Raw genomic sequence first — 26,435 nt, 5'->3', positions numbered from 1 at the left:
CTTTCTCATTAGGATAAAGCACATCAGCTCCGCCGAGCCCCCCAGCCAAAGTGTTGAAGTGGCGTCCGAGATCCCCAAGGGCCGAGCCAAGTAACTGTAAGTTTTCATGTGAAATATGTTTATGTTATACACATATAGTATACACTGTGCCGCACAATGTACAGTATACCGCTACACTGTGCCCCACAATATACACTATGCCGCTACACTGTGCCAAAGGAGTGGGGTTTAGACAGGAGGAGGGAGGTGCGAAGCGCGCTGGGGGGGCCCTTACAAATATTTGCTGTGGGGCCCAGTCACTTCTAGTTACGCCCCTGATAAATGTGGTAATGCTGTAACTGTATTGACTTGGAGAAGCAAGGTCGCCGGCTTCTCTTGTGTGTGGTCAGATCCTGGCCTGATGAAGGGCTACCATTTAGCCCGAAACGTTGCCCTAATTGTACATTGTGCGTCATTATGTCCGGCTGAAAAAAATTCACTATTGCATCAACCAATTGGAGTGCTGTCTAATTGTATAAATACTACAAGTGTGGTTCCTGAGGTGGAGCAAGGAACACAACCCTGACGTGCACCCTTAAACAAGCCAGGCTACCGTTGAGTGCTGTGACCACTTGGAATTACAATATTGAAGGATGAAACTGAGCATGTGCGGCCATCTCAGTGAGCAGGACAGAGAAATAAGAAAAAAAAAACAGCAGGTGGCGCTATACAGATACATTTGACTGAATAACTCAGCGGCTATGCTACATTTTTTATTACATGTAATTACAAAAATATTCAGATCCAGGTGCTGGTTTGAAAACTGTAGAATATTTTTCATGGGTCAACCCCTTTAAGGTGCCAAAGCATATGAAATACCTCCAAGAGACCCTATTTTGAGAACTATACTGCTCGAGAAACTCGTATAAGGGTGCAGTGAGCATTTTGATCCCAGGTTCCATGTTACTGAGTTAAAGTGTAGCTCTCATTCTTTTTTTTTTTGTAAATTGTAGGGACAGTGATACAAAGCATTTCTGTAATATACTTTAATTACTAAAATTGTAAAATAGCTGTAAAGTGGCCCATTTTGTGCCTTAACAGCACTCCCTGTCTACGCTGACTGCTGCTGCCCTCACTGCCTCTCTCCACATTCTTGAACCATGAGAAAAGTTAAAGGGGTTGTCCGGGTTCTGAGCTGAACCCGGACATATCCCCTTCTTCACCCAGGCAGTCCCTCTGATATGAGCATTGGAGAATTTCATGTGTAAAACGGCTAGGGCAGCGCTAAAGCCCACCCATTATTGTCAGTGATGTCACCGGGAACACTGCTAGGAGGAAGCCTCCGCCTAGCAGTGTGAAAACATAAACAAAAAAGCCCTTGCCCTGCGCGCCACAGGGCAAGGGAGGGCATGCTCCGATGCTCACCCCAGAGGGGCTGCCTGGGTAAGAAGGGGATATGTTCGGATTCAGAACCCCCCTTTAAGGAAGCACACATGTACAAAGCATGTGCGATTGTGTGCATTGGCTTTTTATTTTTTGAAACCACAGTATTGCTTAGTGTTTTATTTGCGGCTTTTTTTTTTTTTTTTATATGCTTTTTATAGGTTTATAAAGGCCAGAAAAAAAGTGTAGGTTTATTTTTTTTTAAAAAGTACCTAAAATGCAGCAAAAAATATACATTTTTGTTTTACAAGTGAAACAAAATGAGTGGAGGAAGCCTAAATAAAAAATAAATAAAAAAAAGTTGGATCTAACTTATAACTGAGCCTCGGCTGCCTCCTGTGGCGAGTGAAGGCTGAAGCAATACTTATACACATTATATGTTCTGTAACCTCTGCAGACAGTGTCTACCCGGTAACAGCTGATGCACCCTGTGATCTGGATTTACATTGGCTGCTGTATGAATCATGATGAACCTCGCCCATATAAAAAACAAGACAAGGGACTTTCCAGTTATAACGAGCGAGCAGCGGTAATCATCCGGCTTTATAGCTGCTTATCGCCTCTCGTTGCTGTTAACCCTGACATTTATCTTAAACCATATTTATTAACATTTGAAAGATTAAAGGGATTTTCCAAGTCTTAAAGGGATTTTTCGTGATTTTTATACTGATGACCTATGCTCAGGATAGGGGTCCGACACCCTGGACCCCCACCAATCAGCTGTTTGCAGTGCAGACTTCTCTCTCTCCAGAGGATAAGTCATCAGTTAAAATATCCCGGAAAACCCCTTTAACTATTAATGACCTCTCCTTAGGATGGGGGTGTGACTCCCGGCAATGCTATGCCGCCCAGAAATCTGCCCACCCACCAGGACAGCTCATATTTTTCATGTGGGTCTTTATTCCTTGATACATTGTTTTCCTTTTGTTGTTATCTTGCACCCCGGGCTACACGTCCCCCATTTCCACTTCCATCCTTTTCTCCCACCAGAGCCTGTGATTGGCTGCAGCAGCCACATGTGATCAGACGTCATTGCAGGAGAGCGGGTTGTACAAGGGTGACAGAGAAAGCGCCAGCAGAGGTCAGTATAAAGGGTTTTTATTTTATTTTTTGTTTAACTTTTTTTAAATTTAGGATTTCTGGATTTTTGCTGTAGATCCAGAGGTAATCTGCTGCAAAATCTGCAACCATTGGAGTTTGATGTAGATTTTTGACTTGTGTTTAACCCTTTCAGGACCCTGCAATTTTACTTCTTTGCATTTTTTTCAATCCCTGCAATTTGCGGTCCCCAATGCATTGGCACCATCCATATGGCTGCCACAATGAATCCAGACCCATTTAACTTGAATGGGTCCGTGATTGGTCCACACTGCAAAAAAAAGTTTTTGTTTTTTTTTGCGGTGCGGAGGCCCGGGCAGAAACCCCACGGAAGCACTTCAAGTAAATGGGCAACGGCCGTATGCATGAGGCCTTACACTGGTATCAGACGATGCACATACAGTAGGTTTAAGCAATTAGCAGTAAACCAAATGCGGATTCTGCAGGCCATACTTTACCTAATTTTTGGTGGATTCCATTGATATTGACAGGATCTACCAAATCCCAAATGTATATGGTAGCAGCAACTGTTCCCCGGGTTTCCCATAGAAAGGCAAGTCCTGAACATCTTCCTAGTCCATACATAGAGTGCGAGTAGTCCTCCACTGGGGTTCATGTCGGCAATAAAGTGAGGCATGTTGCCAGAGCTGCTCCAATGGGCATTGTCTGAAGTGATAAAAGTCTGCTCTTCCCACCATTAGGCATTCAGCAGGTTATGACCGTGACTTGTGTCGAGGACCTGTATCCTGTGATGCTGAAAGGTTGTCTTGGGCAAATGATTGTGCTGACTGCAAGAACTGGGGCCGTTCTTACAAGGTCTGGACTCTGGGTGCTCAAATTGTGCGCTTTTTGTGGTTTGTCCTATGGGTAAGGGGAAACGTTCTAGAGCATAGCACTTGTACCTTTATTTGGAGAAGCCTCTATGTTGCAGCCATAGTTGGCCACAACTTTACACACATACAGTATACAGTATTGCGTGGGAAATGAGAATCCACTGACTAGGGCTGAAACGATTACGCTATTAAATCAAATAATTGGACCCAAAAAAATCCTTGATGCAAATTTTTGCATCGAAGATTCATTTGTGTCATGTGACCGCGCAGAGGCGTATCTAGTGAAAATGGCGCCTATGGCAAGCACTGAAACTGCGCCCCTGTCAAAATATTTTAAACCCATCTTTCAGATAACCTTAACAAAAAAAAAAACACGATAGCTCTTTTGTAGAACCCCCATAAAAACTTACAGTTACTTGACTTGGCCCTTGGGGATCTCGGACGCCACTTCAACACTTTGGCCGGGGGCTCGGCGGAGCTGATGTTGTGCTTTAACCTAATGAGAAAGATTTCATAATAAGGATTTGGAGAAGGGGCAGAGGGATAGCAGAGCAGGGAGAGGCTGGTGCTGCTACTAGGGGGTCATACCATGGGGGAGTAATAAAGCCCACCATAATGCCCCCCCAGTAGTAATAATTCTCCTTATAATGTGCAAAAACATTTGTAATGCCCCCAGTTGAGCTAATGTTCCCATAATGTGCCAATATAAAATACCCCTTCTCAGTGCCCCCGTAGATGACCCCCATAGTGCCCCCCCTTCCCCATAGTACCCACCATAATGTGTCCCAGTATAAAATGCCCCTATACAGAGCCCCCATATAAAATATCTTCTTTTTTAGCCTCAGTAGATGCCCCTATAGTGCCCCCAAATAATCTGCAGTAAGATGTGCCCCCATAGATGCCCCCAATCATGTGCCAGTAATAAGAGCCCCCCCACCATCATGTGCCAGTAGCCAGAGCCCCCCCATATCATGCCAGTAGCCAGAGCCCCCCCATATCATGTGCCAGTAGCCCCCCTTATGTGCCAGTAGCCCTCCTTATCATGTGCCAGTAGCCCTCCTTATCATGTGCCAGTAGCCCCCTTATCATGTGCCAGTAGCCCCCTTATCATGTGCCAGTAGCCCCCCTTATCATGTGCCAGTAGCCCCCCTTATCATGTGCCAGTAGCCCCCCATATCATGTGTCAGTAGCCAGAGCCCCCCCATATCATGTGTCAGTAGCCAGAGTGCCCCCATATCATGTGCCAGTAGCCAGAGTGCCCCCATATCATGTGCCAGTAGCCCCCCATATCATGTGCCAGTAGCCCCCCATATCATGTGCCAGCCCAGTAGTCCCCCCTTATCATGTGCCAGCCCAGTAGTCCCCCCTTATCATGTGCCAGCCCAGTAGTCCCCCCTTATCATGTGCCAGCCCAGTAGTCCCCCCTTATCATGTGCCAGCCCAGTAGCCCCCCTTATCATGTGCCAGCCCAGCCCAGTAGTCCCCCCTTATGTGCCAGCCCAGTAGCCCCCCTTATGTGCCAGCCCAGTAGCCCCCCTTATCATGTGCCAGCCCAGCCCAGTAGTCCCCCCTTATGTGCCAGCCCAGTAGCCCCCCTTATGTGCCAGCCCAGTAGCCCCCCTTATCATGTGCCAGCCCAGTATTGTACCTATAAAAAAAAATAATACACTTATACTTACCTCCAGCAATGCGATGCGATGCAGGCCCCCTCTTCCGTCTGTGTGTCCCTCGCTATACGGCTCAGGCGACGCGATGACGTCATCGCGCCATCACCGGCCTCTGATAGGCTGCCAGCACTAAGCCGGCAGCCTATCAGAGGAACAGGAGGGGACACACCTCTCCCTCCTCTGCCGCAGCACAGACAGGCATCTGTATTGCCGTCCTGAGGACGGCAATACAGATGACTATGGAGATGAGCGCTTCCGCAATGGAGGCGCTCATCTCCTGCTCTGCCCTGCCGCCGGCCGCGGCCGCCCCCACTTGTCACCAGGGCCGCAGCGCTGGGGTGCGGGGCCCGGGCACCCACTGCACCCCGTGTAGGATCGGCCCTGGTCGCCCCCCCCCCCCGCTTGGCGCCTATGGCACTAGCCATGGCTGCCATAGCTTAGATACGCCACTGTGACCGCGGAGTGGGAGTGAAGCGCTTGCTATTACTCCCGCTCCGTGGTCTCCCGCTGTGCTTTAAATACTCACCTTTCCAGCAGGGGGCCTCCGGACACTCCACAGCACGTCCATGGTCCAGCGCTGCTCTGACCTCCTGACGTACGCACACCGTGACCTAATGCGCTGTGTGACGTCAGGCGCAGAGCAGCGCGGAACAATGGAGTGTCCGCGGCTCCCCTGCTGGAAAGGTAAGTTGGTGAAACCGAGGGGGTGGTGGAGTGAATAAGGCCGGGCGCCCGGAGTGCACAGCGTCATAGCAACCAATGACGCTGTGCAATCCGGGTGTCAGGAGGAGCAGGGTAGCAGAGACTATGGCACAAGGGGGGAGAGCTGATGGCACAAGGGGGGAGAGCTGATGGCACAATGGGGGGAGAGCTGATGGCACAGTGGGGGGAGAGCTGATGGCACAGTGGGGGGAGAGCTGATGGCACAGTGGGGGAGAGCTGATGGCACAAGAGGGAGAGATGATGGCACGGCTGGAGTAAAGCTGATGGCACAAGGGGGGGAGCTGATGGCACAAGGGGGGACAGATGATGGCGCAATGGGGGGAGAGATGATGGTACAATGGGGGAGAGAGCTGATGGCACAAGGGGGAAGAGATTATGGCACAAGGGGGAGAGATGATGGCACTGGGGGGAGTAAAGCTGACGGCACAAGGGGGGAGCTGATGGCACAAGGGGAAACAGATGATGGCACAAGGGGGAGAGCTGATGGCACAATGGGGGGAGAGATGATGGCACTGGGGGAGTAGAGTTGATGGCTATGGGGTGGGGAGAGCTGATGGCACTGGTTGGGGAGAGCTGATGGCACTGGGAAAGTGGAGCTGATGGCACTGACATGGGGGATAGCTGATCGCACTGGGGAGTGGAGCTGATGGCACTGGGGAGTCGAGCTGATGGCACTGGGGTGGGAGAGAGCTGATGGCACTGGGGAGTGGAGCTGATGGCACTGGGGTGGGGGAGAGCTGATGGCACTGGGGGAGTAAAGCTGATGGCACAAGTGGGGGAGCTGATGGCACAAGGGGGGGGACAGATGATGGCACAAGGGGGAGAGATGATGGCACAATAGGGGGAGAGATGATGGCACAAGGGGGAGAGCTGATGGCACTGGGGGAGTAGAGCTGATGGCACTGGTTGGGGAGAGCTGACGGCACTGGGAAAGTGGAGCTGATGGCACTGACATGGGGGATAGCTGATCGCACTGGGGAGTGGAGCTGATGGCACTGGGGTGGGGGAGAGCTGATGGGTGGGAAAGAGCTAATGGCACTGGGGGAGTGGAGTTGATGGCACTGGGGTGGGGGAGAGCTAATGGCACTGGGGGAACAGACCTGATTTCACGGGGGAAAGATGATGGCACTGGGGGATAGTGGAGCTGATGGCACTGGGGGGAATGGAGCTGATGGCTCTGGGGATAACTGATGCACTTGGGCTGATAGCTCAGGGGGAATGAAGGGTGTTGGGGACTAATGGCAGGGGGTTTTATGAGTTTTTATAAAAGAAAACAGTCTATTAATTAATTTTTTCTTATTAGATTACTCAATTAATCGTAAAAAATAATCGATAGAATACTCTATTACTAAAATAATCGTTTACTGCAGCCCTACCACTGACCTCTTACCAGGTGAACACCATGTATAACACCAGGGCCCTAAGGCATTGAGATAAACTTATGCATTCAGATTATTGTGTTACGTCCATATCACAGAGAAACCCAAATCCAGAGGAGACATTAAGCTTGTGCAGCCCCGATATAAGTTGCAGGTATGCTGGCACAGTGCTTCTATCTTTTAGTTTTAGCAGTCAGGGGATAGGCTTTAGGAACCAGACCTTCTTTAATCAAAATTTCTGACATGCCACTGTAACATTTTGGAGAAATCCACGCACACTCGAGCAAGTTCAAAATATGCAAAGTGGATTTATTATGGTACAATCCAAAATGTGAATAAGAAAGTGCTCAGAAGAAATATGTTGGATTTTATTTCATCTCTCGCAAATCAATCTTGAAACATTTGTGAATTCTGCTTGTTCTTGCATCCCTGCCATGTGGAATCCACTTCCTCGCCTTCCCTAGCCCACTGGGTTCACAAAGTTGAAGATAATCAGAGGATGGAGGAGCTTACCGCAACCCTCCGGAATTCGCCCAAGGCCTGGACCCCCTGGATCCTTTTCCAGGGTTGACACGGTAATAAGACTCTGGTGGATGGGCCCATTGCCCCTTCTGTTAGTGTCTGGGCCCAGAGGGAAAGAATATCCCCCTTTTTCTCCTTCTCTCTCTCTTTCCTCTCACTCTTTTCCATCAATGTCATCCTGTTCTTCTTCCTCCATGTTTTTTGGAGCCAATTTATTGTGACAGGAGAATCTGGGCCTCTTTTATATGACTTAGTATGGAATTGAACCGGAGATCGTGTGAGATGGGGAAACAGCTCTCATTGTTGAACACTGTGTGGATTAAATTAAATGTTCTGGACTGACGTTCTGCTGTTTGGCCACAAGATGCCGCCGTTTCCTAGGCACAGCTGACTGAGTGCATATACATATTTCCATATTCATGAGAGGTGGGGTTGCCAGGCTGAAGGAGAAATAGGAAGTCTCCCTATTGGAAGGACACAGAGACACATAGAGGAGTGAATTAATTCCCATCCAAGTATGGGATCAACATTTTGTGACCACAGCTACAGTCAAGTTAGGCTGATAGCTGTTCAGGACCCAGATTCAGCCCAGGGGAAAGAGGACTTCTGCCAGGAGTGCTGATGAGATCTGAGGAACAAACTACCTGCTCTGCGGTACCATATGTTTGTTGAATAGACTGCCTGTTCGGTTCAGAGTCAACAGCGGAGACAGAGCAGACCCGGGTCGGTAAGATCGTGCACGAACCTTATTGCAATATTTGCACCTAGAGACTGTACTAGGCCTGTAGTTAGATAGTTAGGGTCTCTGTTTCGTGTGTCAGGCCAAAAAGTGCTTCTGCTGTTCACAAAATGACTCCATAATAAAAAGAGACATTGCACAGTTGAGAGCTGATAGACGTCTCACCAGCTCAATCCAGCTCAGCGTTTTGCGTAGGAGTAATACGCAGGCACGTGCCATAGGACCAGTTACGGGAGGGGGAATATTGTAGTTTATTATAAGATTGTGAACTTTTGTGTTGCACCACAGGCCAGCCCGCATCATACAACCACATAATCGTTCGTGTCATTTCTAGGGTAATAACAGGTACGTTGTGGTAGTTTTAGTTGTGCCCGCCAGTAGGCAAACTAGTGCAATTCTTTCTGGCGTCCATTGCAGGGATCCGTGCTATGCAGCACAAGAGTCTCGGCCTGCGGGCTGAGTGTATGTAAATCCATTTTATGTTCCCAGAGGTTGGGGTTTGCGTTTAGTATCATATTGCAGTAAAAAGTCTGTTTTGCAAAGGCTGGTGTCAGAGTTGCTTTTCTCATTCGTGACTTTGCTGTATCCTGGGGATCCCACCCCAATACACGGCTTACAAATGCGCAAACATCTGAAGCATTGTTTGCAAGGGCGTAACTACCATAGTGGCAGACCATGCAACCTCTATGGGGTCCAGGGTAAGAGGGGGTCAGGACTGTACCCTCTAAAGGAACACATTTTAGCAAACGAAGCAGTGGAAAAAATGGCCCAAGGGTCATTGAAAGGGGTTTAGGCGGAAAACAACTTCTCTATGTACTCCACTGATTGCTTGTTTTGCCACAGCCTGAGCCCATTATTGCTAACAGATCGAGTTCCCCAGACTCTGTATTCTACGTGCACTTTTATTACTTACTAGCAGAAGGACCCGGCTTCGCACGGGTATATGTAATCTATTTCATTTAAAGTTTATGTGTCGTTAAAACATATTGACAATTTCCCCCATAACAGTGACCTCTACAGCACCCCGCCCCACTGTCTGCTGAGCTGTGTATCTAATCTTGTGTTGTGTGATGCTGCCTGCTGAGCTGTGTATCTAATCCTACCCTGTGTGATACTGTCTGCTGAGATGTGTATCTAATCCTATCCTGTGTGATACAGCCTGCTGAGCTGTGTATCTAATCCTATCCTGTGTGATACTGTCTGCTGAGCTGTGTATCTAATCCTATCCTGTGTGATACTGTCTGCTGAGCTGTATATCTAATCCTTGCTGAGCTGTGTATCTAATCCTATCCTGTGTGATACTGTCTGCTGAGTTGTGTATCTAATCTTATGTTGTGTGATACTGTCTGCTGAGCTGTGTATCTAATCCTATCCTGTGTGATACTGTCTGCTGAGCTATGTATCTAATCCTATCCTGTGTTATACTGTCTGCTGAGCTATGTATCTAATCCTATCCTGTGTTATACTGTCTGTATGATCCTATCTAATCCTATCCTGTGTGATACTGTCTGTGTATCTAATCCTATCCTGTGTGATACTGTCTGCTGAGCTATGTATCTAATCCTATCATGTGTGATACTGTCTGCTGAGCTGTGTATTTAATCTTATGTTGTGTGATACTGTCTGCTGAGCTGTGTATCTTAGGGCTCTTTCACACCTGCGTTCTTTTCTTCCGGCATAGAGTTCCGTCGTCGGGGGCTCTATGCCGGAAGAATCCTGATCAGTTTTATCCTAATCCATTCTGAATGGAGAGTAATCCGTTCAGGATGCATCAGGATGTCTTCAGTTCCGGAACAGAACGTTTTTTGGCCGGAGAAAATACCGCAGCATGCTGCGCTTTTTGCTCCGGCCAAAAATCCTGAACACTTGCCGCAAGGCCGGATCCGGAATTAATGCCCATTGAAAGGCATTGATCCGGATCCGGCCTTAAGCTAAACGTCGTTTCGGCGCATTGCCGGATCCGACGTTTAGCTTTTTCAGAGTGGTTACCATGGCTGCCAAGACGCTAAAGTCCTGTTTGCCATGGTAAAGTGTAGTGGGGAGCGGGGGAGCAGTATACTTACCGTCCGTGCGGCTCCCGGGGCGCTCCAGAGTGACGTCAGGGCGCCCCAAGCGCATGGATCATGTGATCACATGGCTCACGTCATCCATGCGCATTGGGCGCTCTGACGTCACTCTGGAGCGCCCCGGGGAGCTGCACGGACGGTAAGTATACCGCTCCCCCGCTCCCCGCTCCTACTATGGCAACCAGGACTTTAATAGCGTCCTGGCTGCCATAGTAACACTGAACGCATTTTGAAGACGGCTCCGTCTTCAAATGCTTTCAGTACACTTGCGTTTTTCCGGATCCGGCGTGTAATTCCGGCAAGTGGAGTACACGCCGGATCCGGACAATGCAAGTGTGAAAGAGGCCTAATCCTATTCTGTGTGATACTGTCTGCTGAGCTGTGTATCTAATCTTATGTTGTGTGATACTGTCTGCTGAGCTGTGTATCTAATCTAATCCTGCGTGATACTGTCTGCTGAGCTGTGTATCTAATCTTATATTGTGTGATACTGTCTGCTGAGATTTGTATCTAATCCTTGCTGAGCTGTGTATCTAATCCTATCCTGTGTGATACTGTCTGCTGAGCTGTGTATCTAATCTTTGCTGAGCCGTGTATCTAATCCTATCCTGTGTGATACTGTCTGCTGATCTGTGTATCTAATCCTATCCTGTGTGATACTGTCTGTTGAGCTGTGTATCTAATCATATCCTGTGTTATACTGTCTGCTGAGCTATGTATCTAATCCTATCCTGTGTTATACTGTCTGTATGATCCTATCTAATCATATCCTGTGTGATACTGTCTGTGTGATACTGTCTGTGTATCTAATCCTATCCTGTGTGATACTGTCTGTTGAGCTGTGTATCTAATCCTATCCTGTGTGATACTGTCTGCTGAGCTGTGTGTCTAATCCTTGCTGAGCTGTGTATCTAATCCTACCCTGTGTGATACTGTCTGCTGAGCTGTGTATCTAATCCTATCCTGTGTTATACTGTCTGCTGAGCTGTGTATCTAATCCTTGCTGAGCTGTGTATCTATTCCTATCCTGTGTGATACTGTCTGATGAGCTGTGTATCTAATCCTTGCTGAGCCGTGTATTTAATCCTATCCTGTGTGATACTGTTTGCTGAGCTGTGTATCTAATCCTATCCTGTGTGATACTGTCTGTGTATCTAATCCTATCCTGTGTGATACTGTCTGTTGAGCTGTGTATCTAATCCTATCCTGTGTGATACTGTCTGCTGAGCTGTGTGTCTAATCCTTGCTGAGCTGTGTATCTAATCCTACCCTGTGTGATACTGTCTGCTGAGCTGTGTATCTAATCCTATCCTGTGTTATACTGTCTGCTGAGCTGTGTATCTAATCCTTGCTGAGCTGTGTATCTATTCCTATCCTGTGTGATACTGTCTGATGAGCTGTGTATCTAATCCTTGCTGAGCCGTGTATTTAATCCTATCCTGTGTGATACTGTTTGCTGAGCTGTGTATCTAATCCTATCCTGTGTGATAATGTCTGCTGAGCTGTGTCTAATCTTATGTTGTATGATACTGTCTGCTTAGCTGTGTATCTAATCCTATCCTGTTTGATACTGTCTGCTGAGCTGTGTATCTAATCCGTGCTGAGCTGTGTATCTAATCCTATGCTGTGTGATACTGTCTGTTGAGCTGTGTATCTAATCCTATCCTGTGTGATACTGTCTGCTAAACTGTGTATCTAATCCTACCCTGTGTGATACTGCCTGCTGAGCGGTGTATCTAATCCTATAATGTGTGATACTGTCTGTTGAGCTGTGTATCTAATCCTATCATGTGTGATACTGTCTGTTGAGCTGTGTATCTAATCCTATCATGTGTGCTACTGTCTGCTGTGTATCTAAGTCTATTGTGTGATACTGTCTGCTGAGCTGTGCATGTTGTCGTGTAGCCCTAGATTAAAGCTGACTTATAGCAGTGAAGAAAAATGGCTGGGTTGTTTTGTATTGGCTAATGCAGGTCAGGGGAATATCTCAGGAACTGTACGTCCTAGAGAGCTGAGACCCGGTCTAAAACCTTCACGGATACCTGATGTACCTATGTGCCAAATTTGGTGAAGATCGGTACAGTCGTTTGTTCGTGCATAAAGAACATCCAGACAGACGTCTAGACAGACAGACAAAAACTCATTTTTATAATATAAGAGATGTATACTTACTTGTGTTTTTGTTTTATTTTTTTTACCCTTAGGATACCAGTGCCGTACATGTCTGAAATCACAGCTACGGCGCTCTGATCGGGCGGGCGTATCAGCGGCAGGGGTCCAGAAGTCACTGATAGCCGGACCCCTGCTGTATGTTTTCACCGATGCAGGCGCATTAATCCTTTGATGTGCACACGGGGATCGGAGTTGCCATCAGGTCCCCGCGCTGCTGTGACGGGGACCCTATGGCAGGGAAGGCAGCCCGATTCCTTCCTTAGTCATCGTGGCTGCCATCGCTCTTAGCCTGTGAAATCCAGCCCCCTGGATCTCACAGGCAGGAAGCTGTAAGTGTATTACAGTGTATAATACACTTACAGCCAATGTATCACCATACAGAAGTTTTGTTATGCAATGTAAAGGGGATCAGACCACCAAAAGTTGAAGTCCCAGAGTGGGACAAAAGATAAAGTGAAAAAAAAGTTAAACAGTTTCAAGTAAAAAAAAAAAAGCATCTTTTTCCAAAAACAAAGTAAATTATTATTTTTTAAATAGGGAAAAAATAAAAGTAGACATATTAAGTATCACCGCATCCGTATCGATCGGCTCTATAAAAATATCACATGATCTAACCCCTCAGGTGAACACCATCAAAAAAAGTTAAATAAAAACTGTGCTAAAAACATTTTTCTGTCACCTTACATCACTAAAGGTGCAGCACCAAGCAATCAAAAAGGCGTATGCCACCCAAAATTGTACCAATCTAACCGTCACCTCATCCAGCAAAAAATGAGCCCCTACCTAAGACATGATCTAACCTGTCAGATGAACATTGTAATTAACAAAAAAATTTGTCACCTTGCCTCACAAAAAGTGTAATATAAAGCAACCAAAAATCATATGTACCCTAAAATAGTAGCAATACAACTGCCACCTTATCCCATAGTTTCCAAAATGGGGTCTTTTTTTGGAGTTTCTACTTTAGGGTACATCAGGGGGGCTTCAAATGGGACATGGTGTCAAAAAACCAGTCCAGCAAAATTTGCCTTCCAAAAACCATATGGCGTTCCTTTCCTTCTGCTCCCTGCCATGTGCCTATACAGCAGTTTACAACCACATATGTTTATTTTCTGTAAACTACAGAATCAGGGCAATAAATATTGAGTTTTGTTTGGCTGTTAACCCTTGCTTTGCTACTGGAAAAAAATGGATTAAAATTGAAAATCTGCCAAAAAAGTGAAATTCTGAAATTTCATCTCCATTTTGGGGTGCATCAAGGGGGCTTCAAACGGGACATAGTGTCAAAAAAACAGTCCAGTAAAATCTGCCTTCCAAAACTATATGGCGTTCCTTTCCTTCTGCACCCTGCCGTGTGCCCATACAGCAGTTTACAACCACATATGGGGTGTTTCTGTAAACTACAGAATCAGGGCAATGAATATTGAGTTTTGTTTGGCTGTTAACCCTTGCTTTGTTACTGGAAAAAAATGGATTAAAATGGAAAATCTGCCAAAAAAGTGAAATTCTGAAATTTCATCTCCATTTTCCATTAATTCTTGAGGAACACCTAAAGGGTTAACAAAGCTTGTAAAATCAGTTTTGAATACCTTGGAGGGTGTAGTTTCTAAAATGGGGACACTTTTGGGTGGTTTCTATTATGTAAGCTTCACAAATTGACTTCATACCTGAACTGATCCTTAAAAAGTGGGTTTTGGAAATTTCTAAACTTCTAAGCCTTCTAACATCCCCAAAAAATAAAATGGCATTCACAAAATGATCCAAACATGAAGTAGACATATGGGAAATGTAAAGTAATAACTATTTTTGGAGTTATTACTATCTATTATAAAAGTAGAGAAATTGAGATTTGGAAAGTTGATAATTTTTGGTAAATTTGGTATTTTTTTTATAAATAAAAATGAAATATTTTTACTCAATTTTACCAGTGTCATGAAGTACAATATGTGACGAGAAAACAGTCTCAGAATGGCCTGGATAAGTAGAAGCGTTTTAAAGTTATTACCACATAAAGTGACACATGTCAGATTTGCAAAAATCGGCCTCGGATTTAAGGTGAAAAGTGGCTCGGTAGTGAAGGGGTTAAATAAAGAATTTAGAAAATAAAAGAAATCACACAGACACTCTCTGTACTTTAAAGATACTTTTGATAAGGCCTCTTGCACATGACTGTTCCGTTTTTTGCGGTCCGCAGACTGCGGATCCTCAAAAAACAGAAGCCGCCTGTGTGCCTTCCGCAATTTGCGGAACGGAACAGGTGGCCCATTGTAGAAATGCCTATTCTTGTCCGCAAAATAGACAAGAATAGAACATGTTATATTTTTTTTGCGGGGCCACGGAACGGAGCAACGGATGCAGACAGCACACGGAGTGCTGTCCGCATCTTTTGCGGCCCCATTGAAATGAAAGGGTCCGCACCCGAGCCGCAAAAACTGCGGCTCGAATGCGGACCCGAACAACGGTCGTGTACATGAGGCCTAAGTCTTAGAGACATATCAAAGGTTTTGATCGGTAAAGGTCCAAGTGCCAAGTGAGAGAGAAGCGCTCACTGCAGGAGATGGGCTCAATGGAAAGTCTATGGGCCCGTCTCGATTCCGTCTCCTGGAGCGCGGAAAGAAGGAGATCCATGTAAGCGCTTCTCTTTCCTAATCCTAGTGATTATCGGGGATCTCAGCAATCAGACCCCCACCGATCCAAACCTCTGATATGTTGCTAAGACATACTGTATCAAAGATTTGTGACTGCCATTCCAAAAGTTGAAATTTTGCTGTGGATATTTAGACATTGAAGGTCCTGATCGTGAAAGGGTTGAAGGAGCTTCTTACTAACATACATGTTACATTGAACCATGAAGTAAACCTACCCGTGTTCTTTCAATTTTTGCTTTGAGGCTTTGTCAACAACAGACTGAGGAGGTGGAGAATTTCAAGCATCACTTTCAGTTTCTATGTGACTGGGTGAGCCAGGCAGAAGACGGCAGAAAAAAGCATAAAGGACTAAGAAGATTTATATGAAATAAGGAGAGAAGAAAGTTATCGAGAGAAAGAGTGAATAGAGGAGGAATAGTGCTCAACATATAACAGAAGGCGAATACAGAGAAAGGATAACGTTACCCAGACATTGCTTCTCCTTGGTATGGCTCTTCTGAAGACTTGTGGGTCTTCTGGAAATGAGGACTGGAGATCACCCATCTACGGTGGCAAAATATCACCCACAATATCATATAACCCTTACAACACTGAACTGACGGTGCCACCTGGATATCAGGTACAAATAATGCTTATTTATTGCATCACATTTCTCATCTGTATATATTATAATGGGGGGAGGGTGGTACTACTTCTCCTCATGGAGATTGCCTAGTCATCAACCCATTGGGTACATGCCGTTGCCGTGTCTCATGCAGTGCTTTTAATATGTGCAGCACAGTGTCTTGTCATACCCTTGGGAAATACATTGTTGTTTGAGTTGGGAATACTTTAAAACAGGTACGACCACGCTGGGTGTAATTTTATTTTTTTGCTGCAGACTTCACGCTATGTATTGGTAAAATCGACAGGGATATCTGCAGTAAAAATCGACACCTTTTGGATTTAACACTCGCTGAATTAATCTAGTTCACAGCATGTGGAGATTTCATCCATTTTCTTGGTACTGTAAAATACAGATGATGTTCTACACTCAAATTTGTGGCAGCAGTTCCACAGCATTTGAGCCACATGTGAGCATACCCTAAGACAGGGTTCCTCAACTCCGGTCCTCAGGGCCCACCTACATGGTCATGTTTTCAGGATTTCCTTAGTATTGAGCAGGTGATATAATTAGTGTCCATGCATCAGGACTTACCACAGGTATTTATTCTGTGGGATCTTCTCAAATCATGACTGGTAGGTGGGCCCTGAGAACTGGAGTTGAGGAACACTTCCGTAAGAGACATCAGGCTCCTTCATGTGGCTCTCATTGTTCTGTTGTGCAGCCTGCAGAATTTCTTCATCATTTGGAGCGAGGCGTGGATGGTGTAAAACTGGAACCATGGCATGGGACTACCACACTGGCGTTCAAGTTCCATCATGGAGTGATTGTGGCCGTGGATTCAAGAGCGTCAGCCGGAAGTTATATCGGTGAGTTAGTATAAAGTCCTGCTCAGCGCCATCTACATTCGAAATTCAACCCAAACATACAAGTCAGTGATAACCTTTAGTGAAACAGTTGGTTGCTCAATACTTCAATACAATGACTCTTGTGCACAACGTTCTCTTTCAACAGCTACACTGAAAGCTAATAAAGTGATTGAGATTAACCCTTACTTGCTGGGCACCATGTCTGGGAGCGCCGCCGACTGCCAGTACTGGGAAAGGCTTCTTGCCAAAGAGTGCAGGTGTGTGATATAATGACCAGAAATGCATTAGACTGGCTTTCCATGCTACAAAAATGTAGAACCTATCCTACAAAATAGCGCACAGGACATAAAATATATCCAAAATATGTATCATACTTTATTAATTCATGGTAAAAAATAGAGAAAAGGGGGGGGGGGGGGGGAATAAAAAAATAATGGCAAGGAACACCACACACAGAGATAGGGGTACAGCCATAGATATAGCAAAATGTATATGAATCCAGTTAATATGCCATTGATATGTAAGGAAGAAAGTGACCCATCTGGTCTAAAGCAACTTCCAGGTCAAATACCAGGAAAAACTGTAAAAATTCACAAGAAGGGGAAGCCATCCAAGGTTTTCATAATGCACAGAATTTTTGGGATTGGGAACTTAAAATGGGCCTGCAAAAAAATACCTAAAAGTGGCCTCATATAGTAGGCGGTGTAACAAAAGTCAGGGGGTCAGCAATACCATAGTGCAAAATGCCACATACCACAGTGCCGCACAATACATTGCCCCAAAAGCTTTCGCTCTGTGTTGGCCATCAATAGCAGCCATTTTTTCTCCTCCTCTTCCAGTTGTCTCTGATTAAGATGTGGAGCAGGGGGCTTAGGAGGTGAGATGCGGGACATAGCTGAATTCAGGAGGGCATGTCGCTGACCGGGTACATGAGTACCTGATTCTCACAGAGTTAATTACCACTGAGAGCTCATTATGTACCTGGCCAGCGGCAGAGATGGAGACTTGGGCGTCCCCCTGGGCATCACCCCACCGGGAAATTGGGAAATTTCCCTGTAAGGTCTATGGCCAATCCACCCCCCCCCCCCCCATCCCCGGAGTCATTCACTATCCAAACTAAAGTACTTTTTTCCGAACCAAGAGCACTGAGAGCGTCTTCCAGATATTGCCTTTTTGGCTGCTAAAAAAAATAACATTTTCTTATACACTGAGATATATATTTGTAACGGGACCGTACAATGTGACCACTGAGTCACTGAAAATATTTGGCTTAGGGCTCATGCACATGGCCGTAGCTGTTTTTGCGGTGGGTACAGTGCAGATCCGCAAAACACGAATACCGGCCGTGTGTGTTACGCATTTTACGGAACGGAATGTCCAGCCCCTAATAGAACAGTCCTATCCTTGTTCGTAATGCGGACAAGAATAGGACATGTTCTATATTTTTGGGGATGGCACAGAACGGACATGGACATCTTTTGCGGCACCATTGAAGTGAACAGGCCCGCATCTGACCAGCAAAAAATGTGAATCGGATGGGGACAAAAAATTTGTGTGCATGAGGTCTTAGGGCTACTCCGAAGGACTTTTTCTAAGTTGAGCACGCGTGAGGCAGAGGTGCAGAGTAGACAGATAGGCTGCACAGACCAGGAAGGAGGAGGCCACGTTACCACTGCCCCGGGAAGATGTGGAAGGACACAGACGGGCAAAGCAGAGCAGAATCATGCACCAGGTTAGCCTCTCGGCAGCCGTGCCCACAGAGCACTGGCAGGCACAGAACACTAGTGGAGCAGGCACAGTAGGAGTAGTAGTGTTTTTTTCTAAATGGGACACAGTATTCTGAAACCTGACAGACCCCATTATCAGTGGTGTGCACTATCTGATGGCAGCGTTGTGGATTCGTCTGTACTCCAAAATGCTTAGAATATACAAAAAATGCTAGTAGCGTTGTATACGGTGTCAATATGAATAATTTGGGATTTGACCAGTATCGCAGTTTACTCAATCTCAGCATATTTTGCTTACATCAGGTTATACGAGCTGCGGAATAACGCCCGGATCTCCGTGTCGGCCGCCTCTAAGCTCTTGTGCAACATGATGCTTGAGTACCGAGGAGCAGGCTTGAGCGTGGGCAGCATGATATGTGGCTGGGATAAGAAGGTAAGGAGCGTGGCCCCACGTGCAGGCCTCAGCATTTCCTCATTACCACTTGGCTGAAACCATAATACTAATAATAAATCTAGATTACCAGGAGGAGCAATAGAGCGTTTTGTGGATAACCTCAAATAACAAAAAAAATTACAGTCTGCCTTATGTGTAACCCCCAGGGTCCGGGTTTATATTACGTTGATGAAAACGGGACAAGGTTATCCAATAACATGTTTTCCACGGGATCAGGAAGTTACTCTGCGTATGGCGTCATGGACAGCGGATACCGCTATGATCTGACCACTGAAGAAGCGTATGACCTCGGTCGCCGTGCCATCACTTATGCTGCACATCGTGATAATTTTTCTGGCGGAGTGGTGAATAGTAAGTAACTGTGCGCTAGAGACACAGAGCTGCTCATACATGTTCTATCCGCTAACATGTTTCAAGCATATATGTGCAGTGTATGTGCTGAGCTTCTCCACACAGCACTGATTACATTGAAATAGAGGAAGAAACTGGGTAAGATTAAAGTCTTGCATACTTGATTTAAGCCGGGCCCGTCTTAGACTACTTTCACATCTGCGTTTTTGCTGGATCCGTCATGGAGCAGCAAAAATGCTTCAGTCATGATAATACAAACATTCTTTTGTGTCCGAGAAAACCGATCCGACACCATTGACTTACATTGTGAGTCATGACTGATCCGTTTTGCTCCGCATTCCATGCCGGAGAGAAAACTGCTGCTTGCAGCGTTTTTCTGTCTGCGATGGGGACGCAACCAAACGGAATGGAATGCAGTTCAGTTCAGTTTTGTCCCTGTTGACAATGAATGGGGACAAAATGGAAGCGTTTTCCTCCGGTATTGAGATCCTTTGATGGATCTCAGTACCGGAAAGGAGAAACACAGGCGTGAAAGTAGTCTTACATTGATCAATAAAAAAAAATGGAAAAAAAACTCCCTGCCATCAAAGTAATTATACTGCCTGGTAGAGAAAGAAAATACGTTCGTGTGCATGAGCCCATGTGGCTGACTGGCCTGGAAAAGAACTGAGTTAGGGCTCATGCATACAAATGTCATTTCCGTTTTTTTTTTGTTGTTTGGACCGTATGCGGAACCATTCATTTCAATGGGTCCGCAAAAAAAACCGGAAGTTACTCCGTGTGCATTCTGTTTCCGTATTTCAGTTCTGTAAAGAAAAAGAACATGTCCTATTATTGTCTGTATTAGGGGCCAGCTGTTTCGTTACGCAAAATACAGAATGCACACGGACGTCATCTGTATTTTTTGCGGATCTGTTTTTGCAGACCGCAAAATACATACGGCCGTGTGCATGAGGAATTATGGAGAGAACAACCACATAATGCTGCAGTGTCCAAATATACAGTAACGACAAATAATTGGCAATGATCAAAGAGGTTTTCTGGGGTTCAAATATTGATGACCTATCCTCAGAATAAGTGGGGGTCCAACTCCCTGCACCCCCACCAACCAGCTGCTGAAGTCAGTGTGCTCGAGTGAGGGCCTCTTCCTGGTCCAGTGATATCGCGTTCATTGGTCACATGGCTTTTGGGTGGCTCATTCCATTTCATTCCCATTTCAGATGCAATACCAAGCACAGCCGCTATGCAATGTACGACGCTGTGCTTGGCTAGTTTTGAGGAGGCACAACGGGATCTTAGGATAGGACACCCTGAAAACCCTTTTAATGGACTATACATGGCGTCAGTCATGCGACCCAACAAATGTCATGTGACCCCTTTTAGTTATCATTGTATCTAACAGGGGAATAGTCTTAGTTGCCAATGGTCTTGAATTTTGTAGGTTCTGTCCTGGGAAGAGAACGGACAGGGCTTGTGTAAACTCCATCCAAAAATTGGCATTTCTGTTAATTTGGGGGCGTTTCCAGGGGGTAGGGTTTAAATGGCCTCAATTTACCAACTACAATGTTGGTAAGTAGTTTACTGATGAACAAAACGTATAGAGTATTACCACCTGCACCAGCATCTCAGCATCATGTCCATCAGTGTCTGTGGAGAACCTGCTCTTACATTCCTCTCTGTCTCTTCTGTGCATTTTCCTATCAGTTAACTTTATTAACAACATGACATCACATAGAGACCGGCAGCCATATTATACATGGTAAATGGCAGTTATGGCAGTAACATAACATAATAATTTTACCCTTAGTTAGCACATAGAAGTCATGTGACCCTATTAATAAATGAATGTCACATGAGGTCACAAATGATTGTTGGTGTCACATGATTGACGCCATGTTTTCTCCTACTCAGCTAGCACCTGGATACGTTGCACAGGACTGATCCATGGTCTATACCAGGGATCAACAACCTTCAGCACTCCAGCTGCTGTGAAACTACAACTCCCAGCATGCAAACATGCTTGGCTGTTCTCACAACTCCCATAAGAGTGAATGGAGCATTCTGGGAGTTGTAGTTTCAGAACATCTAGAGTGCCGGAGGTTGCTGATCCCTGGTCTATACCATAATACTGTGCACAGGTTACGGCACTGATATAAGAAACATATGTGAGCATAATTTTTGTAATGCAAGTTTATCGGGAAATTGCCGGGTGCACGATTTCATGACATCAAGAAGAAAGTGATGCCACGTGTAAGACTTGTTTCTGTCTCCTCAGTGTACCACATGAAAAAGGATGGATGGGTGAAGGTCGGGCAGTTTGACGTCAGTGACTTGCTGTACAATTACAAAGAAGAAAAGGAGCAGTAACTGGAGAGCCTGACAACCCGAGACACAATTTCTTCTTCAAGGTCTTCTTCATTTGTCAATTTTTCGTTATCACAAAAATCAGGCAATAAAGTTTCTTGTTTAACATAATATTTTATTTGTGTGTGTGTAATCTATTTTATTATTATACATTTAAAGAACACATAAAAATAGAACATAAGCAAATATATATCTACATGACATTATCTACATCGATGAGTTGAAGTCCATCAAGAGGGATCATTTTATGCTAAATTGATGCCGAACAAGGTAATATGAAGAAAAAATATTATTCTTTTGGTATGGGATTGAAAATGGTGCGGGCACATACACAATATTAATACAATATCTGGTTTCCATTTTATACAAATTTTTGAATGAGAACCTTCTTGTTTCCATTCAGAGGCAGTAAGCCTGTCCATAGCGAGTCCTGCTCTCAGCTGAGTGGATATAATTGTATTGAGTCTAGACAATGCTCTGTGAGTAGGGATGAGCGAACTTGTGTTTTCAAGTTCGGCGTTCAAGGTTCGGGTTCGGGTTTTCTAAGAATTCCGTTATGGATTCTGCTACCACGGACCATAACCCGAACCTTGAACGCCGAACTTGAAAACACAAGTTTGCTCAACACTATCTGTAAGCTGAACAGCCTGGACTCCAGATTGACCCATGTACAGCACTCGGTGCTAGGCTTGAATCCAGAGAATGAATGGCATTGGATTAAAGCTCCTGCACTCTGAGAAGAAGACAGAGGAGGTTTATTACTGCTTCTGTCTTCTTCTGTACATAGTGCTCAATAAGTTCCCTACGAGATGTGATGGCAGAGCTCTCAAAGATTCCAAGACTGCCAGTAGTTCTGTCAGATTTGAGGACATACCTACCTACTCTGCAAGAAGTAGTGTAGAGGCAGCACTATACGGTATCCAGATAATGCGTCTATATCAATGCAACAGCCTAGCCGTAGGCCCTTGATCCATCAGGCCATGAAATACACATATAGAAAAGAAGATGGCTTCGGCAGCATTCCGCAATATCAAAACGATCCTTTATTCGTACCTCCAGACACAATTGGCAACGTTTCGACTGTACACCAGTCTTTGTCAAGCCTAATGACATACATTCTGGTAGGCATATATGATGATGAATTAAACAGCTTTTTGCGTGTAAGCCATCCAATCACCCCTGTGATATATGTCTTACCAAAGATCCACAAGAGCCTTGTGGATCCCCCTGGCCGACCCATAGTGTCGGGCAGGGGCTCCATCTTCAATCCTGTATCCATCTTTCTGGACAAGGTATTACGGATCCACGCGACCACGGCCCCCTCCTATGTCAGGGATACTGGCCATTTCTTGACTAAACTGAATTCACTTGACTTGCCGGCGGAATTTTTACTTGTGAGTTTTGATGTTGTATCCCTGTATACATCCATTGATCACTCCTATGGTTTAAATGTCGTCGATGTGGCCCTGGCCGGCACGGGGCTCTCTCTTGGGGCGCGCCGGCTGATCCACGCCCTCTTGGAGGTTGTCCTGAGGAGGAATTACTTTCTCTTCGGTGACACCTTCTACCAGCAAAAGCGGGGTGTGGCGATGGGGTCCAATGTGGCCCCCACCTACGCAAACATCTTCATGGCGGAGGTCGAGGATCGGCTGGTGTATCGCTCCATATTTTTTGAGAGAGTCCTGTGCTGGTGGCGCTACATCGACGACATTTTCTTGATTTGGACTGGCACCGTGCCTGAACTGGATGAGTTTCATGCGCACCTGAATTCTGGGGTCCGGGACCTGCAGTTCACCGTGATGCATTCTGCCCGTGAGCTGCAGTTCCTTGACGTCCGAATTCAGGTGCACAATGGAAGGATCTGTACTGATCTCTTCCAAAAACCTACGGACAGGAATACCTTGTTAATGTATGACAGTAGTCACCCTCAGAACATGGTGAGCTCCCTCCCGTGGAGTCAGCTACTTAGGGTACGCCGTATCGTATCGGATGACACCCTCTTTGGTATTAGGGTAGATGAGATGTGTAATAAGTTCAGCAGGAGAGGATATCCCATCAAATTGATCAACCGTACCAAGCATAGGAATACATCCATGGAACGTAGTGCCACTCTGGTAAGGAAATCCCAAAAACAGGAGACCCCCCGCATTCCATTTGTATCCATCTATGGGGGTGATAGCGGCAATATAGCCAACATCCTACGACAGGAATGGCGGATCCTACAGAAAGGATTGCCTGCAGTCACTGAATTTTCAGTTCCCCCAATGATGGCATACAAACGGAGCCCTAACCTACGCGATAGATTGGTGAAGGCGGATATAGGGGGGAAGGACATCGAAAGACAGAAAAGGCTAGCACCACTGAGGAATGGTAATTTCCCTTGCCTTTCATGTTGCAACTGCGGTGGCATCATGAAAGGTGATGGTTTTACACATCCCTACAGTGGTAAACGGTTTAAGATCAAAGGTCATTTTACATGTAAATCCACGGATGTGGTTTACATGATACAGTGCCCATGCAGTTTGATCTATGTGGGGGAGACCACGATGGAATTGAGGGAAAGAATTAACAAACACAAAAGCACAATTAGAACAGGTGCACTTGACAAACCGGTTGCAAAACACTTCATTGACTGTAAACATTCCATTAATCAATTGAGATTTCGAGTTATTGACAGTGTAGGATACTTGAGAAGGGGTGGGGACAGGAAGGGAATCCTGAGGAAGAAGGAACTTAAATGGATCCATACCCTCAGGTCCCTCCAACCTTTTGGCCTGAATTTAGAGTTTAATGTCGCATCCATCGATTGATGATTGTCACTGTTTTGTCCTCTCAGTATAGTGACATCATGTTTTTAAATATATATGTGGCACATCCCTGGTGCAACAGTCTTTAGTCTATATGTCAAAGGACCATGTTGATGGTCCATATGTGATGTATATATGGGATACACCATCCAGATGATGGTTATGTGTGGTTATTGTGCACCACACTTATGAGGTTATGTATTTTTCCATTAGCTGTTATGTGCGTGTATATGTGGGGTCATGATTAATTTCCCTCTATAGTCATGTGATTATCGTTGTGAGCGGAGGTTCTGTAATATATAGACCCGGCCACTTCAGATACAGATCACACATGTAATAAGTAGTGGTGACCGTGGCGTCATCGTTGCCATGGCGCCGATGTTCGCGCCGGGTCTTCATTGGCTGCGTACCCTACGTGACTAACGCTATTGACGCACTGATGTGCGCACTTGAGTGTGGGTCATGGGGTGGACGCACAAGCTGTGACGTCAGTGAGTGCGTCCTGCAGCACATTGGCTGGAGACACGTACGCCGCCGGGAGTCATGGCAACGTATGACACTTCCGATATGCAAATACATTGAGATGCGGCTGCGCATTACAGATATTGGAACGCCGAGGTGAACAACACGAGCGGGGTGGACATATCATTAACTGTGAGTTGTAATATCAACATGTGTATACTATTGTGCAGTGATTTGTACTGATGATGTAACGGGGTGTGTCTTTTATGTGGGGGGTATATATATGCCTACCAGAATGTATGTCATTAGGCTTGACAAAGACTGGTGTACAGTCGAAACGTTGCCAATTGTGTCTGGAGGTACGAATAAAGGATCGTTTTGATATTGCGGAATGCTGCCGAAGCCATCTTCTTTTCTATACCTACCTACTCTGTCGACCACTCCCTTTGAAAAAAATAGCTGAAAGCAGTATGCTCTCCAGACCCACAGACTTGCATCTGCAGTGACTACCTGAAGATCCTTGAACCCCCCATGGAACCCCTTTCTGCAAATGACTTGTACACTGCTAACAAGCTAGGGACTGAGCCACTATCGGGGAAATGAACTTGTCTTCCATTGACTTTTGCTGTTTCAATTTTCCAATATCAATTGTTGAAGGGAATGAAAGTGAAACTGATCCTATCTGACATTTGGGATGCAGGAGATAAGAGTGCCTAGGAGAACCCTTTTCAGACAGAGCAGGAGGGAGGAGAAGGAAGTCTCCTACCTGACTGAAAACTTTCTGAGAGGAAAGAAAACTTTTCTGAGGCACCAAGTCTCCTTAGGAATTTTCTGAGATGGATTTTACTTTTTCCAGTTTATTACCCCATTTGTATTCAGAATATGATCCTTAAGAATCCTCAGAATCGAGAGAGTTAACTTCTGAGTCTGAGTTGGATGAGAAAAATATCTAAACTAACCCTTTGTTCTCTCTCTGATTCAGAAACAGAAATAGCCAAAAGCATCTCTTGCAATATTACTAGTACACTTCTGATATAACTTGTGCATATTCACACACGTATCAGCCAGCTTTGTCAGACAAATCGCACACTTCCAGATTTTAGAAGCTGCTTTTGTTTTATGAGAGCTGTCTTTGTCACTCTACACACACAGAGGAAAGACATAAAAGAGGAATTAGTCACCACATGCAGTGGTCAGGTTTGGTACGCTGGGTCCCCCAGACATTGTTGAGGTGTCACCACATGTTGCTGCTCTCTGGAATTAGTCACCACATGCAGTGGTCAGGTTTGGCACGCTGGGTCCCCCAGACACTGTTGAGGTGTCACCACATGTTGCTGCTCTCTGGAATTAGTCACCACATGCAGTGGTCAGGTTTTCTACGTTGGGTCCCCCAGACACCGTTGAGGTGTCACCACGTGTTGCTGTTCTCTGGAAGGGATGGTAAGGCGTGGTACAGAGGGTTTGATGCTGAGGAAAGGCCTGAGCTAGCTGTCCCTCTCTCAGAAGGCTGGTACCCTGGCCAAAGGCT

General features: G+C 45.6%; 1 protein-coding gene across 1 annotated transcript; it reads left to right on the top strand.

The window, feature by feature from the left end:
* Positions 1-15,552: 15,552 nt before the first annotated feature.
* PSMB8 (proteasome 20S subunit beta 8) lies at positions 15,553-21,749 on the top strand. The gene is made up of 6 exons (XM_040405416.1): positions 15,553-15,888; positions 16,598-16,742; positions 16,888-16,999; positions 18,773-18,902; positions 19,070-19,274; positions 21,550-21,749. The coding sequence occupies exons 1-6, from the start codon at positions 15,757-15,759 to the stop codon at positions 21,639-21,641; spliced, it is 816 nt and encodes a 271-aa protein (XP_040261350.1). The 5' UTR covers positions 15,553-15,756; the 3' UTR covers positions 21,642-21,749.
* The last annotated feature ends 4,686 nt before the right edge of the window (positions 21,750-26,435 follow it).

This window comes from Bufo bufo, chromosome 8 (assembly GCF_905171765.1).
Source record: "Bufo bufo chromosome 8, aBufBuf1.1, whole genome shotgun sequence".
In the NCBI taxonomy this organism is placed as follows: domain Eukaryota; kingdom Metazoa; phylum Chordata; class Amphibia; order Anura; family Bufonidae; genus Bufo; species Bufo bufo.
The sequence above is the reverse complement of the archived record's forward strand: the minus strand, read 5'-3'. Positions and strand labels throughout refer to the sequence as shown.

What these genes read in the sequence shown, in the direction of transcription:
- PSMB8 (XM_040405416.1), top strand. Translation starts at nt 15,757, where the DNA reads ATGGCTCTTCTGAAGACTTGTGGGTCTTCTGGAAATGAGGACTGGAGA. An exon ending in CGGTGCCACCTGGATATCAG is followed by an intron (nt 15,889 to 16,597) that starts GTACAAATAATG and finishes TCTGTTGTGCAG; the next exon opens with CCTGCAGAATTTCTTCATCA. An exon ending in GTCAGCCGGAAGTTATATCG is followed by an intron (nt 16,743 to 16,887) that starts GTGAGTTAGTAT and finishes CTCTTTCAACAG; the next exon opens with CTACACTGAAAGCTAATAAA.